This window comes from Salvelinus namaycush, chromosome 25, assembly GCF_016432855.1.
Source record: "Salvelinus namaycush isolate Seneca chromosome 25, SaNama_1.0, whole genome shotgun sequence".
In the NCBI taxonomy this organism is placed as follows: domain Eukaryota; kingdom Metazoa; phylum Chordata; class Actinopteri; order Salmoniformes; family Salmonidae; genus Salvelinus; species Salvelinus namaycush.
Genome location: NC_052331.1, coordinates 2,084,035 through 2,102,075, shown reverse-complemented (window position 1 = coordinate 2,102,075; position 18,041 = coordinate 2,084,035). Strand labels below are relative to the sequence as shown.

Genomic DNA, 18,041 nt, shown 5'->3' with positions numbered 1-18,041 from the left:
GAGGTGCACAACTGAGCAAGAGAACAAGTACATTAGAGTGTCTAGTTTGAGAAGCAGACACCTCACAAGTCCTCAGCTGGCAGCTTAATTAAATAGTACCCGCAAAACACCAGTCTCAACGTCAACAGCGAAGAGGCGACTCCTGGATGCTGGCCTTCTAGGCAGTTCCTCTGTCCAGTGTCTGTGTTCTTTGCCCTTCTTAATCTTTTCTTTTTATTGGCCAGTCTGAGATATGGCTTTTTCTTTGCAACTCTGCCTAGAAGGCCAGCATCCCGGAGTCGCCTCTTCACTGTTGACATTGAGACTGGTGTTTTCTAAGTGAACTCAAACTTTTGAACGGTAGTGTACCTTCTATCATTAAGGAGGTCGATGAGAACATAGGATTTGATCCTGATTTGATAACCCTCACATCAATCCTCCAATAGAGACCCCTTTCTGTGTTTGCAAGCATGGCTGCACAAGGGTGATGCGTGCACAAGGGGGAGTTCTTACAGAACGCCAGCAAAAAACACCTCTATTTACATGTGTGCTTATGAGTGCATTTCACACTACTTTTGGATTGTGATTGGATTTCATGGCTCGTATGAATGTCCTGCATAATATGTCTTTGTCAACATCGCAAATCAACTGCATTATACTTCAAAACGACTTATTAAAAATGGCTGTCAGCCTATGAGCATTCGCAATCTAGCTAACAACTGCTGCATCCAAAATAGTTATTTTGCAAAGATCACGACCAAATATAATCTTAACTGTTCAAGTAAATCAAATCATTGTAAGCATATGAGAACCCCCAAAAAGTTATTTTGTTTAGAAGTAATACAACGTACATCTCGGCTATGTTGGATGGGCGCAGATGGTGATGGCTTTCTTACTGCAGCAAAGAGTCACTCACATCTGTGTCTGACGTCAGTGTGTCTTGTACTGGAAAGGGATCTATTACAAAGGTTATGTAAATATTATACCACGGGTGGGTCTAATCCTGAATGCTGATTGATTAAAACCACATTCCAGCCAATGTCTATTCCACAAATTACCACCAGCTAAATCTATGACGTTAAAATGCCTATTTAATCAGTTCCATCTGACTGCGCAATCCACTGTCTCATCAGCCCAGCCAGGCAATTTATAAACTTGATCTCCAGTATAAAAAGCATCTAGACATTATCTCACATTTCGTTTAGATTAATATATAGTTTTCAACAGTGTAGATTTATATAAACCTTGCCATCTGTCTCTCTGACATGTGCAACATTGCTTCAATATTCAAATTCGATCTACAGCTGTCCCCTAGTAATGAACGTGTCAGGAGTCGGGATGAGACAGAGACAGGCGGGCAGGCAGGCAGCGTTTCTCAGCCCGTCGAAATCATGAATCAGCTTGCATAATTTTTATGGATATATACAAAGAAATGTCAATTGGAAAAAGGTCAAACGAAACAAAGTGTAGCTAGTTTGCAGTCTTTCCAGCTTCAGTTTGAAGTGAATGTGTTAGCTGTGTTGTTGGCTTGCACCTCTGAAGAACAGTGGACTGACAAGTGAGCACATTTTCTATGCCAGGCGAAAGCGTGTTTCATTATCCAAATAAATAGATAGAAAACAGCTAGAAAACAGCTTAAACAAAGGCAAATGCAGCTACTTTTCTGTTATTCTGGCTGCACTTTTTTACGTGACTGTAAGTTAGCTGTAGTTGGCTAGCTAGCATGCAAGGGACAAGAACGTTGCCAGCCAGTATGGCAATGGTGACACGCCTTGATCTGTTTCACCTGTCCTTGTGCTTGGGCTTGGGCTTGTCTCCACCCCATCCAGGTGTCGCCCATCTTCCACATTATCCCCTGGGTACTTATACCTGTGTTTTCTGTCTGTCTGTGTCATTTAGTTTTGTTCATTCAAACCTACCAGCGGTTTTCCCTTGCTCCTGTCTTTGCTATAGTCCCTGTTTTCTAGTTTCCCGGTTTTGACCTTTTATGCCCACCCTGAGCCTGCCTGAAGTCCTGTACCCCCACTACTCTGGATTATCGACACCTGCCTGCTTTGACCTGTCGTTTGCCTGTCACTGTTGCTGTAATAAACATTGTTACTTCGACACAGTCTCCATTTGGGTCTTACCTGAAACGTGATAAATGGAACATTTAGAATGAACGACTGTGTCGCATCCATAGATACAGAACAAAATGACTGAACGACTAGGTCAGGGCCAGAACGGATAGAACGAACGACCAGCCGGCTTGGGTAGCAACCCTAGATTTGTGTCGGGACTATATCTTGTGGAAGGATTAAATAGTATGCATAAATCCATCAAAATAACGTTTTTTTAATGAAAATATGTCAATCATTATTTGAACTTGTTGGTTACCTGTTGTATAAAAGTGATAATGCCCTCGAAGCCGGTGTTTGGAGGATATATTGGCACGGTTTGCTGGCCCTCGACGAAAATAACAACACCCGTGCCAATATCCTCCAAACACTGGCTTCTCTGGCATAATCACTTAGGGCTTGTTCGTAAATTCAATCTGGAGTGCCAGAGTGCGCTCAGAGTGCGCTCTGGTCGTTTGTTAATTCAGAGCGTTGTCAGATTGTCCATTCGTAAATTCAGAGCATTTTGAAGGAGTAGGGTTGATCTGAGCGTTCTGACCTCACAACGGCAGTCAAGCACCCAAGCTAACTGGCTAACGTTGGCTAGCTTGCTAGCTACTTCCAGACACAAATGAGAGAACACCTCACACTGACCATTTTACTCGCCCTATTTTTTTATTTCACCTTTATTTAACCAGGTAGGCCAGTTGAGAACACGTTCTCATTTACAACTGCGACCTGGCCAAGATAGAGCAAAGCAGTATGACACAAACAACACAGAGTTACACATGGGATAAACAAACGTACAGTCAATAACACAATAGAAAAGTCTATACAATGTGTGCAAATGTACTAAGATTAGGGAGGTAAAGCAATAAATAGGCCATTGTGGCAAAATAATTCCAATTTAGCAATTAAACACTGGAGTGATAGATGTGCAGAAGATGAATGTGCAAGTAGAGATACTGGGGTGCAAAGGAGCAAAAAAATTCATAGCAATATGGGGATGAGGTAGTTGGGTGGGCTATTTGCAGATGGGCTATGTACAGGTGCAATGATCGGTAAGCTGCTCTGACAGCTGATGTTTAAAGTTAGTGAGGGAGATATATGTCTCCAGCTTCAGTGATTTTTGCAATTCGTTCCAGTCATTGGCAGCAGAGAACTGGAAGGAAAGGCGGCCAAAGGAGGAGTGGGCTTTGGGAGTGACCAGTGAAATATACCTGCTGGAGCGAGTGCTACGGGTGGGTGCTGCTATGGTGACCAGTGAGCTGAGATAAGGTGGGGCTTTACCTAGCAAAGACTTATAGATGACCTGGATCCAGTGGGTTTGGCGACAAATATGTAGCGAGGGCCAGCCAACGAGAGCATACAGGTCGCAGTGGTGGGTAGTATCTGGGGCTTTAACTGATGGCATTGTGATAGATTACATCCAATTTGCTGAGTAGAGTGTTGGAGGCTATTTTGTAAATGACATCGCCTAAGTCAAGGATCGGTAGGATAGTTAGTTTTACGAGGGTATGTTTGGCAGCATGAGTGAAGGATTCTCTTTGTTGCGAAATAGGAAGCCGATTCTAGATTTAATTTTGAATTGGAGATGCATAATGTGAGTCTGGAAGGAAAGTTTACAGTCTAACCAGACACCTAGGTATTTGTAGTTGTCCACATATTCAGGATTCATATCCTAGCAGAACGTTGGTGACTAACTGTACTGCTTGCAACAATTTAATTACATTTTTATGCCAAAGTTTACTGACACTGGCCATATTCAACGGGTATTGATCGTTCGTAAATTCATCAGTTATTCTGCGCTCTGGCACAGTTAGACGAGAGTGCTCTGAAATCGGAGTAGATAGCCAGTGAATTTATGAACGCAGCCTTAATTGGAACTCTCCACAGATCAAGTTTGAGTCTGGTTGCTAAGCAACCGTTTTTTATTTGTCCAAATGATACCAGTCTGTCAAAAGTTGCTAGCTCATGTCTAAATTCTCTAACTAAATACATACTGCAATTCCAACCCCAGAACATCTTATCTTTGAAACCTCAAAATATCTCAACTTGATTAGCTAACAGCTTGAAGCTCTACATTTTGCCATGGAATTATTCATGTTATGTTCAACAACCAATCAGTGATCACGCACAAAATACAGCTGCATAATGTTGCCATTACCCGAAAGGCCAGTCTCTTTGGGACACAGAGTACGAGGAGTGGAATGTTAGCTAAACAGACTGGTACCCAGGCTATCGAGGACCAGCAGTGAACAGTTTTATCCTTAACAAAAACGCATGATTCAAGGGGGGCTCGAACCAATAATGTATGTACCCTGCCAACTTCATGTCAAGCGCTTTAGCGATTTGTGCCACCTGCAGTGATGGTAATAACAGAAGTCCATAAGACTCTTCTACTTTTTTTAATGATGTATGTTTAAACGTACATGTTGCAATTCCTATTTTTTTCCGTAAAAGCAAGTGTGTGAAATGGATAAGCAAAAATGTGGAATTTCGTAATATACTGTATGCTAAAACATGCCTTTTTAGTTTGTCTAACGTAGGTACTAGTAGCTAGTAGCCTAGTCCAGGGGTTCCCAAACATTTTCACTCAGTCCCCCTTCCAGCATCAGGGAACATCTCGCACCCCCCATTTCTATGGACACAAGCACTATTCATACACAAACTGTTCACACCCCTCTTGTTGGCTGAGAGAAAATGTTGCAGGTTTAAAGTTTATTTCCTGTAATTCTACACATTTTGGCAAGGGGGGGGAAGGAAAATGTAGCAGTTTTAAAGCAAATTTTCTTGCAATTCTATACATTTTGCCATGACTAATATGTATTCATGTGATATTTGAGTAACTCGAACATTACTGCAAAATCTATGGGTTAAAAAACATAGCTAAAAAACGTTAGCTGACATGGGCTAGTTGATCTGGACTTTTCTGACAAGTTATAAATCGCTCCTTAAGTTATGCAATGACTGACATGACAAGAGGAGTAGTGATGATGCACTACCCAATTTCGAAATTTCACCTTGTGCATTCTACTATTACAACTTTCAAGAGTAAGTTGAAAGCCGGACTGAGTTCCTTAAAAAAAACACTGGCCTAGTCAAGGATGCATCAATCATGTAAACCTTGAATTTTGAGGTTTAAAATAACCATTTGGTGGCCAGTTGGGCTATTTTAAAAGGCCCAGTGCAGTCAAAAACGTGACTTTCCTGTGTTTTTGTAACAGTTCCAATGGTGGAATGAAAGAGTCAGGTGCAGAGAGCAGGGTAATCTCAATCAAGTGGATATTTATTTCTCCCAGAAATAATCACATAAACGGCGACGCCACACAAACAACGGGCGCGTCAAAATACTGTCCAATAAAAGTAGGACTGAAATCCACTATAAGGAACACCACCAACACAAACAGAAAAACAAGCCCGCACAAAAGTCGGCGGGCCAACTGGGTTTAAATAACCCCCTACCCTAAACACAAAACAGGTGATACAAATTAGACAAACTCAAAAGAAAACAGAAAAGGGGATCGGTGGCAGCTAGTAGACCGGAGACGACGACCGCCGAGCGCCGCCCGAACGGGAAGAGGCACCATCCTCGGCGGGATTCGTAACAGTACCCCCCTCCCGACACGCGGCTCCCGCAGCGCGCCGACCCCGGCCTCGAGGACGACCTGGAGGGCGAGGAGCAGGGCGATCCGGATGGAGGCGGTGAAAGTCCTTCAAGAGGGACGGATCCAAAATGTCCCCCACCGGTACCCAGCATCTCTCCTCCGGACCGTACCCCTCCCAGTCCACGAGGTACTGCAGGCCCCTCACCCGGCGTCTTGAGTCCAGAATGGCTCGTATCCTATACGCCGGGGACCCCTCGATGTCGAGAGGGGGAGGAGGGACCTCCGGTACCTCACCTTCCTGCAGGGGACCAGCTACCACCGGCCTGAGGAGAGACACATGAAACGAGGGGTTAATACGATAGTAAGAGGGAAGTTGTAACCTATAACACACCTCGTTTATCCTCCTCAGGACTTTAAATGGCCCCACACACTGCGGCCCCAGCTTCCGGCAGGGCAGGCGGAGGGGCAGGTTTCGGGCCGAGAGCCAGACCCTGTCCCCTGGTGCGAACACAGGGGCCTCACTGCGGTGGCGGTCAGCGCTCCTCTTCTGCCGTTCACTGGCCTGCCTGAGAGAGTCCTGGACCGCTCGCCAGGTCTCTCTAGAGCGCTGTACCCACTCCTCCACCGCAGGAGCGTCGGTCTGGCTCTGATGCCACTGGGGCCAGGACCGGCTGGTACCCCAGTACACATTCGAAGGGCGACATGTTCGTTGATGAGTGGCGGAGTGAGTTCTGGGCCAACTCCGCCCACGGGACGTACCTCGCCCATTCTCCTGGCCGGTCCTGGCAATACGACCTCAGAAACCTACCCACTTCCTGGTTCACTCTTTCCACCTGCCCATTACTTTCGGGGTGATACCCAGAGGTGAGGCTGACCGAGACCCCCAGACGCTCCATAAACGACCTCCACACCCGGGACGTGAACTGGGGACCTCGATCAGATACGATGTCCTCCGGCACCCCGTAATGCCGGAAGACGTGGGTAAATAGAGCCTCCGCAGTCTGTAGGGCCGTAGGGAGACCAGGCAATGGGAGGAGACGACAGGACTTAGAGAACCGATCCACAACGACCAGAATAGTAGTGTTCCCCTGAGATGGAGGAAGATCAGTCAAAAAATCTACCGAGAGATGAGACCATGGCCGTTGTGGAACCGGAAGGGGTTGTAACTTCCCTCTCGGTAGGTGCCTAGGAGCCTTACTCTGAGCGCATACCGAGCAGGAGGAGACATAGAGTCTCACGTCCTTAGCCAAGGTGGGCCACCAGTATTTCCCTCTAAGACCACGCACTGTCCTCTCCATCCCCGGATGACCCGAAGAAGGTAGTGTGTGAGCCCACCGAATCAATCGATCACGGACACCAAGCGGTACGTACCTAAGGCCAGTCGGACACTGGGACGGCACAGGTTCTACCCTCAACGCCCGCTCGATGTCCGCGTCCACCTCCCATACCACCGGGGCCACCAGACAAGAGGCGGGAAGGATGGGAGTCGGATCGATGGGCCGGTCATCCGTGTCATAGAGACGAGACAGCGCGTCAGCCTTAGTGTTGAGGGAACCTGGTCGGTAAGAGATCGTGAATCTAAAACGAGTAAAGAACATGGCCCACCTTGCCTGACGCGGATTCAGTCTCCTCGCCTCTCGGATATACTCCAGATTGCGGTGGTCAGTCCAGATGAGAAAAGGGTACTTAACGCTGTTTTCCACTCGTCTCCTCCCCGAATACGCACCAGATTATACGCGCTCCTGAGGTCCAGTTTTGTGAAAAAACGTGCTCCGTGGAATGATTCCACCGCCGTAGCGATGAGAGGTAGCGGATAACTAAATCCCACTGTGATTGAATTTAGACCTCGATAATCAATGCACGGACGCAGACCTCCCTCCTTCTTTCTCACAAAAAAGAAACTCGAGGAGGCGGGTGACATGGAGGGCCGAATGAACCCCTGTCTCAGAGTTTCCGTGACATATGTCTCCATAGCCAACGTCTCCTCCTGTGACAATGGGTACACATGACTCCTGGGAAGTGCAGCGTTCTCCTGGAGGTTTATCACGCAATCCCACCGTCGATGAGGTGGTAATTTGGTCGCTTTCTTCTTACTAAAAGCGATAGCCAAATCGGCATATTCTGGGGGAATGCGCACAGTGGAAACCTGGTCTGGACTCTCCACCGATGTGGCACCGATGGAAACTCCCACACACCTACCTGAACACTCCTCTGACCACCCCTGAAGAGCTCCCTGTCTCCAGGAAATGAGGGGATTGTGAATGGCTAGCCAGGGAACCCCCAACACCACCGGAAACCCAGGTGAATCAATAAGGTAGAAACTAATCTGCTCCCTATGATCCCCCTGCGTTACCATGCCAGCGGAATCGTGGCCTCCCTGATCAGCCCTGACCCTAACGGTCGGCTATCTAAGGAGTGCACAGGGAAAGGTGGGTCTATCTGCACCAACGGAATACCCAACTTACGGGCGAGTCCGCGATCCATAAAACTCCCAGCTGCGCCTGAGTCTACTAGCGCCTTATGCTGGAGAGAGGGGAAAAACGCAGGGGAAAAAATAACCAAAAACATGTGACCGACAGGAAGCTCTGGGTGAGTCTTGTGCCTACTCACCTGGGGTGACCGAGAAGTATTCCGCCTGCCATCTCTACTCCCAGAGGCGCTCCTCCAGCACCGGTCCGAAGTGTGTCCTCTTCGGCCACAATAGGTGCAAGAGAAGCCACCTCCTCCGGCCCCCCTAGATGCAGCCCCTCCCAACTCCATCGGAGTTGGAGCGGGAGGGCTGGGAGGTGGAACTGACAGGACCCCCTCTGAACGCCCGCGGGCAGCTAGCAGGTTGTCCAGTCGTATAGACATGTCAATGAGCTCATCGAGGGAGAGTGTAGTGTCTCGACAAGCTAGCTCCCGACGGACGTCCTCCCGAAGGCTACATCGGTAATGGTCCATCAGGGCCCTGTCATTCCACCCCGCCCCAGCAGCCAAGGTCCGGAACTCCAAAGCGAAGTCTTGCGCACTCCTCGTCTCCTGTCTGAGGTGGAACAGTCGCTCACCCACCGCTCGGCCTTCCTGAGGGTGGTCAAATACGGCCCGAAAGCGGCGGGTGAACTCTGGGTAGTGGTCTCGAACCGAGTCTGGGCCGTTCCAGACCGCGTTAGCCCATTCCAGGGCTCTACCCGTCAGACAGGAGATGAGGAGGCTAACACTCTCCTCTCCAGAGGGAGTCGGATGAACGGTGGCCAAGTAGAGCTCCAACTGGAGCAAAAACCCCTGGCACCCAGCCACCGCTCCGTCGTACTCCCTTGGGAGCGCGAGACGCAATGCGCCTGAACCAGATGCCGACGTTGAAGGAGTAGGTTGCGACGTCTGTATAGGAGCTGGTGTAGATGTCGGGATACCACTCCTCTCCCATCGCTCCATCCTCTCCATCATCATGTCCATCGCCGACCCAATCCGATGGAGAACGGCGGTGTGATGAAGGACACGCTCCTCCATCGATGGAAGAGGGGTGGTTGCTGCTTCTGCTGACTCCATGGTTGGTGCGGGCTTCTGTAACAGTTCCAATGGTGGAATGAAAGAGTCAGGTGCAGAGAGCAGGGTAATCTCAATCAAGTGGATATTTATTTCTCCCAGAAATAATCACATAAACGGCGACGCCACACAAACAACGGGCGCGTCAAAATACTGTCCAATAAAAGTAGGACTGAAATCCACTATAAGAAACACCACCAACACAAACAGAAAAACAAGCCCGCACAAAAGTAGGCGGGCCAACTGGGTTTAAATAACTCCCTACCCTAAACACAAAACAGGTGATACAAATTAGACAAACTCAAAAGAAAACAGAAAAGGGGATCGGTGGCAGCTAGTAGACCGGAGACGACGACCGCCGAGCGCCGCCCGAACGGGAAGAGGCACCATCCTCGGCGGGATTCGTAACAGTTTTAAATATATTTCCACACTATGAGGCTGGAATAATACTGTGAAAATGATGTGTAATAGCTGTTTGAGAAGACTATTCAGACTATTTTGGTGGGAGTGAGTTTTGGCATTCCCTGGTGACATCACCATGCAGTAAATTAGTCAATAGACCAATAAGAAAGAGTTCCAGCCTCTCTGCCAATAACAGCTAATTGTCAGTTTCCCCTTCCTCACTCAAATCACTCCCAGACAGTCCTAGCAAAATTCTTGATTGAGAAATTGCTCTTCGCTAAGAATCTATCGCTAAAAAGCAATTTTGGTTTCATTTGACCATTTTAATTGAAAGCAGGATGTCCAAGTTGTCATTTTCAGGATGGTAAAACGGTTTGTGTCAACTTAAAGTACCAAAACCAGATAGAAAGCATGCAGAAAGGATATTGAACTATATATGTTTTTTAAATAATACCATCTTTGAGAACTACCAATCAAATAAAAGCTAAACAGTCAGGGAGAATTGAAAATTCCCAAAACTGGGAGCAACATTAGCCATGGCAAAATACAGGAAATTTGCTTTAAATTTGCAAAATTGTCTCTGAGCTCCATTCAAAACTATGTGGAATTGCTAGAAATGAGCTTCAACACTGTGTATTTTTTCTCTCAGCTCAATGGAAAATGTGTAGAAGTGCAGAAAATTTGCTTACAACAGCACAATTTTCTCTATGCTGCCAAGATAACGGTACCTATCTAGCTAAATGGTAGAGTTTACACTTTCTCCTCCAATGAAATGTGGGGAGGTCAAAATAATGAAACTGTCTACCAAATCTAGTAATGTTAAAATGCTGATTACTTGCCATTATCATTCACCTGATAAGACAATATGTTTTTTTGTTGGTGCTAACATATGATGGGGGTTCCTGGGTCGCTGGTTTGCCTGGGCGGGGGTCCCTGGGCAAGAAAAATTTGAAACCCCCTATAGGCAGGGACACCCAAGTGTGACTGCTGTGTAACAGGGTGAATGAATGGTCCCAAAATAGCAATATGAATTTCAGCAAACAAAGAAAGGCATGTAACTACAGAGGACAAACATAGGTAAGCGTTTCATAATTAGCATTTTTAAAATGATTGACCTTGTAGTCTGAGCTGAATTCCACAAAGCCTCTGTTCAACTCCGTTGGTGGTGTTCATCAGACACTTACTTCACCATGAAGTTTAGTTTAGTCAGATTGAAATATTGATGATGACGAGGACACAGGGCTAAAACGTATTGGGTCTTTCAATAGGGAAAGATGTGGAAAATAATGTTATGTATCTATATCCCATATCCTTGCTTTTAATGAAAACTAAACTCATAGACTACCATCGTTCATCCTCTGAGGGAATATAGAATAATCAATAACCATGCATTGCCATCAAGAAAATGCCATATTATCGCTTCATGAAAGAGTTATAGCTGATCTCAACAAATAGTATATTGATTGACTATTGCCATAGTATATGAACTTATATAGGTCAATGGTAAAAACTTCCAGAAACATACATTTGCCAATCAGGATAGTGTACTTCAGAGGGAGTGTTGATGATTTAGGGCAGGGGTCCCCATTACATTCAGCCGTGGGCTGACATACAGTAGTTGTAAATCAATTGTACACTGAAAATTGCCCACAATAATCCCAATCAGTATTTGACGAAAACAGAATTTCTTTCCTGGGATATGATCACATATGTCTCTAATTATGTGTTTGATTACTTGGGAACAGATTTCCTAAACAAAAATCAGTTTGACCTCATTTCCTGGTGAATGTATTCTTATGTTCAAGAAAATAATATGATTTAGGGGGACGTAATTTGTTATGGGTCCCACACAGACGGGGAGTGTGCGCAAGCCAGTGATCCACTAGGATCATGTCTTCAATATTGGAGGAAGTGATTTAGCACAATCCTAGAAGAAAATAGCCATTCACTACTGTTGAAAATCTGAACCGATTCTGGTCTCAGGTTGGGACGGAGGGGCCGGGCCGCCCTTACTTGCTCGGCCGGCTCTAGAACGAGGATCTACTGTGTTGTATTGTGAGTTTTCATCCGCAAATCGTGGAAGATGGCCGACGTACCGGCGGAGTGCACCATCAAAGTGATGTGCCGTTTCAGGCCCTTGAATAGTTCAGAGGTGTCCAGAGGGGACAAATACATCCCAAAGTTTCAAGGGGAAGACCATGTGGTCGTCGGGGTAAGTTGGTTGCCATAGCTATTTATTTGTCTGCAAGCGAGTGCCCTCGATAGTGCGCTGCGCCATTGGTGATCCGCCAGTGTCAGAACAGTAGCTAGTTAGCTTAGCTGGCTAACATTCCTGTCCACCCACATCAGCTATGTTTTGCACTAACGTTAGTTGTAGGCTAGCTTACCCACACCATCGCCGATCAGGACATGACAGTATTTTTGGCTAACAATTGGTGGCCAGTCAAGTGTGTATAAGTAGCTAGCTGTATTTCGCTGATTTGGCGAGTCGACTGGAGTCGACGTGATTAGTTCATCTTGCCGTATCGGCTAGCTAGTCAGTCAGCTGTCACTCAACAACAACAATGGCAGCCTAGTGCTTGCTAACGCATTTGCTAACGTCAGCTAACTACACTAGCGCTAACGTAATCTGCTAACATGTAACTAACTACACGTTGCGTTCAAAATAACTGCACATCTTTTGAGGTAACACCCAGAATCTGCTGGGACTGAGTTAATTTATCTAACTAGCTAACGTTAGCTTTCAAATCATAGCAATGCTTGAAATTGCTATCTAGTTAGGCCAGTAGAACTGGCAATGGCAAATTAACTAGTTGGTCTAACGTTAGCTACACCCAGCAGCAAAGATGTTTCAGAATTTGACTAGCTAACTAGTATTACATATTTCATCAACAAGATCACTGACAAGCCAGCTATGATGATGATGCCCCCTGACCCTAGTTAATTTAGTCAAACAAAGACTGCTGTGGGATACAGAACACAGCACAATACAGCACTGTGACTGAATCAAGAGCAGAATTCAGATGCAATATATATTCGTTCATTTATAACCACTGACACACAGTACATGTGTTTTGTAGCTAGAATTGATTCATTACATAGTCTGTAGCCTAAAATGGGTTTCTAACATGATGTAGACAAATACATTTCGTAATCATGTTATTGTACTTGGCTACATTAGTTATCTCTGAACATATCTGGTTACAGTTACAGTTACACCACTGGTCCATTAGTACATAGATTCAGGAAATGGACGTTTGTTTGTTTTCTTTGGCCTAATTAGTCATCTTGTAATGTAAAACATTGGGCACGTCTCAAATGGCTCCCTGTGTAGTGCACTACTTTTGACCAGAGCCCTATGGGGTGTACTGTATATAGGGAATAGGGTGCCATTCAAGATGCACACTTGTTATGACAAAAGAAGGAAGTGCCTTCCACACAAAGTGGTGCTTAGAATGTTTTCAAACAGCAGACCTGGCCTTCATTCCTTATTTAATGGAGAAATCCGTTTGAAAGAAAAAACGATGTACATGTCATTAAATTAAATCATCCATATGTGTTGATCACATCTTTACTAATGCTGCAGAAATCTGCTCTAATGCAGTATCCATGTCCATCAGATGTAGTGATCATAATATAGTAGCCATATCTAGGAAAACCAAAGTTTCAAAGGCTGGGCCTAATATAGTGTATAAGAGATCTCACAAGAGGTTTTGTAGTGATTCCTATGTTGAAGATGTAAAGAATATTTGCTGGTCTGTTGTGTGTAATACAGACACAGCAGAAACTGCACTTGATGCATTTATAAAATTGATTATTCCAGTTACCAATAAGCATTCAGCTATTAAGAAAATGACCTGGCCTTCATTCCTTATTTAATGGAAAAATACATGGGTTTGAAAGATAAAACAATGTACTTGTCATATAATGCCATATTTCCATATTTGCGCTACAGGCCCTCAGAATAAGAACGATGAGGAATAACCTTCCTTTGTCATTGTTCAAACAGAGCTTTAACTTTACAATGAAAGAACATAGAGTAACTCCAACGAACCAGGTTAGAAATAACTGGACTATTCCTCAAATTGACAGTAAAGCAATAGACATGAAAAAGGATGGTTAAATATTATATTTTCACTACAAGATATCCTCCTGTTTCTCATGGACTTTGATGCACTGGACATGCCTCACCAAAGCCAACATCATTAAGTCTATAAAGCTTTTTACTGACAGAAATAAATTGTAGTTCAGTAACTTATTTGCACTGAGTGTGTCCTCACAAATCTTCACCGTCAACCTACCTTTCAACACAGTCAGTGTCTCTTGTTTTCATTTAGGTAGTGCACTATTTAAGCAATAAGGCACGAGGGGGTGTGGTATATGGTCAATATACCACGGCTAAGGGCTGTTCTTATGCTCAACGCAGAGTGCCTGGACACAGCCCTTAGCCGTGGTATATTGGCCATATATCACAAACCCCCAAGGTGCCTTATTGCTATTATAAACTGTTTACCATCAGAATTAGACCAGTCAAAAATGGTTTTGTCATACCCGTGGTATACGGTCTGATATACCACGGCTGTCAGCCAATCAGCATTCAGGGCTCAAACCACCCAGTTTATAAATAATAACACCACACTTTGGTATAGCCTAGTCCTAGGACTTGGCCTAGATTTGGAGGCTGAATGAAGAATTACATAATTCATGGGAAACACACTCAAGATCAACAGACCTTTGGCGGTTATGGCCTACTGTATGTCATCATGGCTGTTGGCTACTGAAAGGGATGCTCAGTAGGGATATATTTGGGCCAGGGGTGGATCTGATCTGTCAAAATGGGACTAGGCCAGCTTGCCTATCATCCAAGTTGGAAGATAATAATATAGTGTTTCGTAATATAAAATAGAAATAGATTTAGAAGGTGATGGTTGTCTCCAGTGCTTGTTTTGTTTACATTTTCAGGGCTTGTTGTAAGGGTGCGTGCTGGTGGCAGGGAAGTCAGGCACAAGAGATCGAACTTGGTATAAAACAGAGCAGTTTAATAAGTGCTAAAAAAACCTCAGAAAACCAAAATATACAAAATAATACAAATGGGTACAAAACCCTGTCGCACACCAGCACATATCTTGCACAATGCTTACAAACAAACCATCACCAACAAGGACAATGAGGGGAACAGAGGGTTAAATACACAACATGTAATGAATGGGATTGGAACCAGGTGTGATACAAGACAATACAAAACCAAAGGGAAATGAAAAGAGGATCAGCGATGGCTAGAAGGTCGGCAACTTCGACTGCCGAACGCCGCCCGAACAAGGAGAGGGACCAACTTCGGCGGAAGTCGTGACACTTGTGACATCACTTTCCCAGCGTATTATCAGCTAGTTGTAGGATCTGAGTTTAGGCTTATCTGTTTGTGTAACTAGACTCCACATCTCAATCTGGGCCTAGAGGTGTAAAAAGGACTATCAAATACGTTTGATTGATTGATTAGTACCATGACCTCCACTGATGCTACTGTTGTGCTTACAACAGACTCCCCATAACACACACACAGACACACAGCACAATGAGAGTGTTCTACTTTTAGCTTTAGCAGTGGAAACTAACAGCAGGAGGAGAAGGGGAAGAGGATTGTAACTGAGAGTAGCCTACTATTCAGGCAGTTATTACCAATGCTATTGCTTAGCAGATAGTCTATGGGGGGGGGGGGGGGGGGGGGGGGTTGCTAAAGCACTTGTCCTTCAACCCCTTAGCTACCCCTGTGGCTATTTATTTTGCTCTCTGAGTGATCTTGGATTTATCACTGGCCTATTGATTAGAAGTGTTTGTACATTCAAGACATCAGATTTGCCTAAAGGGTGGAATACCAAGAAGCCAGTAGTAGTATGCGTGAAAGAGATCACTTCTAAATACTAAAACAATGGTTTCACTGTGTCATGATTATCACTGAGTAATCATTGTTTCCGGCTGCAGTGGAGTGGAGGTAACTGGGGCACTGCCTTCCAGACTCACGAGGACTTTGAGCTGGGGCTGTTCTCAGGCTGTACTGTTAGTAAGGGGCCTGGCTGACCTGATGTTATGGGTACAGCTTCAATACTCATCTTCAGTGGCAGTCATGAGTTTGGTCCAAATGGCACCCTTTTCCATATATAGTGCAATACTTTTGACCAGGCTCTGCACGATATAGGGAATAGGGTGCAGTGCACTATAACCAATAGGGTAACAATTGGGACGCAACCTCAGTCTGGCTATGTTGTGTCTGGCTGAACTTTAAGTGTCAAGTCTCGTGACTGACCAGTAGGTCAGGTGATGCCAGGCAGATAACTGTTTATATTTAGAGTCATATTCCTGTAAAGCTTAGAGAGGATCTCATGTCAACAGCTGTTGAAGTAATATGGTTACAGGTTCACCAGCCTCATCTTAAGCCTATTCTTGTGGGAAGTTGCTATAGACCACAGAGTGCTAACAGTCAGTATCTGGATAATATGTGTGAAATGCTTGAAAATGTATGCGATAACAACAGAGGTATATTTTCTGTGTGACCTAAATATTGACCGGTTTTCATCAAGCTGTCCACAAGCTTCAAACTGTAACCAGCCTGCAACCTGGTTCAGGTTATCAGTCAACCTACCAGGGTATTTGCAAACAGCACTGGAATCAAATCATCCATGTGTATTGATCACATCTTTACTAATGCTGCAGAAATCTGCTCTAAAGCAGTATCCACATCCATCGGATGTAGTGATCATAATATAGTAGCCATATCTAGGAAAACCAAAGTTCCAAAGGCTGGGCCTAATATAGTGTATAAGAGATCTTACAAGAGGTTTTGTAGTGATTCCTATGTTGAAGATGTAAAGAACATTTGCTGGTCTGTTGTGTGTAATATGGACTAAGCAGAAACTGCACTTGATGCATTTATGAAATGGATTATTCCAGTTACTAATAAGAATTCAGCTATTAAGAAAATGACTGTAAAAAAGTGTTAAATCCCTGTGGTTTGATGAGGAATTTAAAAATTGTATGGTTGAGAGGGACGAGGCAAAAGGAATGGCAAATAAGTCTGGCTGATCATCAAATGTACTGTAAATTGAGAAATCATGTGACTAACCTTAACAAAAATAAGAAACTACTATGAAACAAAGATGAATGATGGTAAAAAGATTTGGAGCAAAAGGTGGACTCTGCTCCATCCTTCATTGGATCAGATGGCTCATTCATCACAAAACCCACTCCTGCCAACTATTTCATACTTTTGTTCATTGGCAAGATTAGCAATTTTGGGCCTGGCATGCCAACAACAAACTCTGAACCTACACATCCATTCATAACTGACCAAATTATGAATGACAAGCATTGTAATGTTGAAGGGAAGGGAAGCAAAAGTAATTATGCTACCTAAGAGTAGCACAGCACCCTTTACTGGCTCAAACAGCTGACCAATCAGCCTGCTACCAACCCTAAGTAAACTTTTGGGAAAAATTGTGTTTGACCAAATACATTGCTATGTTACAGTAAACAAATGAATAACTGACTTTCTGCATGCTTATAGGGAAGTACACTCAACATGTACAGCACTTACACAAATGACTGAGGATTGGCTGAAAGAAGTTGATAATAAGAAGCTTGTGGGAGCTGTTTTATTAGTCCGGTGCAGCTTTTGACATTATCGATCATAATCTGCTGCTGTGAAAACGTATGTGTTATGACTTTAGATCACTGCTATATCATGTATCGAGAGTTACTTGTCTACAGAACACAGAGGGTGTTCTTTAATGGAAGCCTCTCCTACATAATCCAGGTAGTCGGGCATTCCCCAGGGCAGTTGTCTAGGCCCCTTTTTTCAATCTTTACTAATGACCTGGCACTGAGTAAAGCCTGTTTGTCTATGTATGCCGATGACTTGACATTATACACGTCAGCTACCACAGTAAGTAAAATCACTGCAACACTTAAGAGCTGCAGTCAGTTTTAGAATGGGTGGCAAGTAGTAAGCTAGTACCAAACATTTCAAACTAAAAGCATTGCATTTGGGACAAACTATTCACCAAACCTTAACTAAATCTTGTAATGAATAATGTGGAAATTGAGCAAATTGAGGATACTAAACTGCTTGGTGTAACTATGAATTATAAACTGTCATGGTCAAAAGATATTGATGCAACGGTAGCTAAAATGGGTAGAGGTCTGTCCTTAATAAAGCGCTGCTCTACTTTCTTGACATTGCTATCAACAAAACAAGTCCTACAGGCCCTAGTTTTGTCACACCTGGACTACTGCCCAGTCATATGTTCAAGTGCCACAAAGAGGGGCATAAGCAAATTACAGTTGGCCAAGAACAGAGCAGCACGTCTGGCCCTTGTATATGGAGAGATAACATCATTGACATGCATGTCAATCTCTCCTGGCTCAAAGTAGAGAGATT

General features: G+C 44.5%; 1 protein-coding gene across 1 annotated transcript in view; it reads left to right on the top strand.

The window, feature by feature from the left end:
* The first annotated feature begins 11,447 nt into the window (after positions 1 to 11,447).
* Positions 11,448 to 18,041, top strand: part of LOC120020111 (kinesin-1 heavy chain) — a 32,580-nt gene continuing 25,986 nt past the window's right edge. Inside the window, exon 1 of the mRNA XM_038963560.1 lies at positions 11,448 to 11,822. Within this exon, the coding sequence (XP_038819488.1) occupies positions 11,694 to 11,822 (129 nt within the window). The 5' untranslated portion in view covers positions 11,448 to 11,693. The remainder of the gene's footprint in view (positions 11,823 to 18,041) is intronic.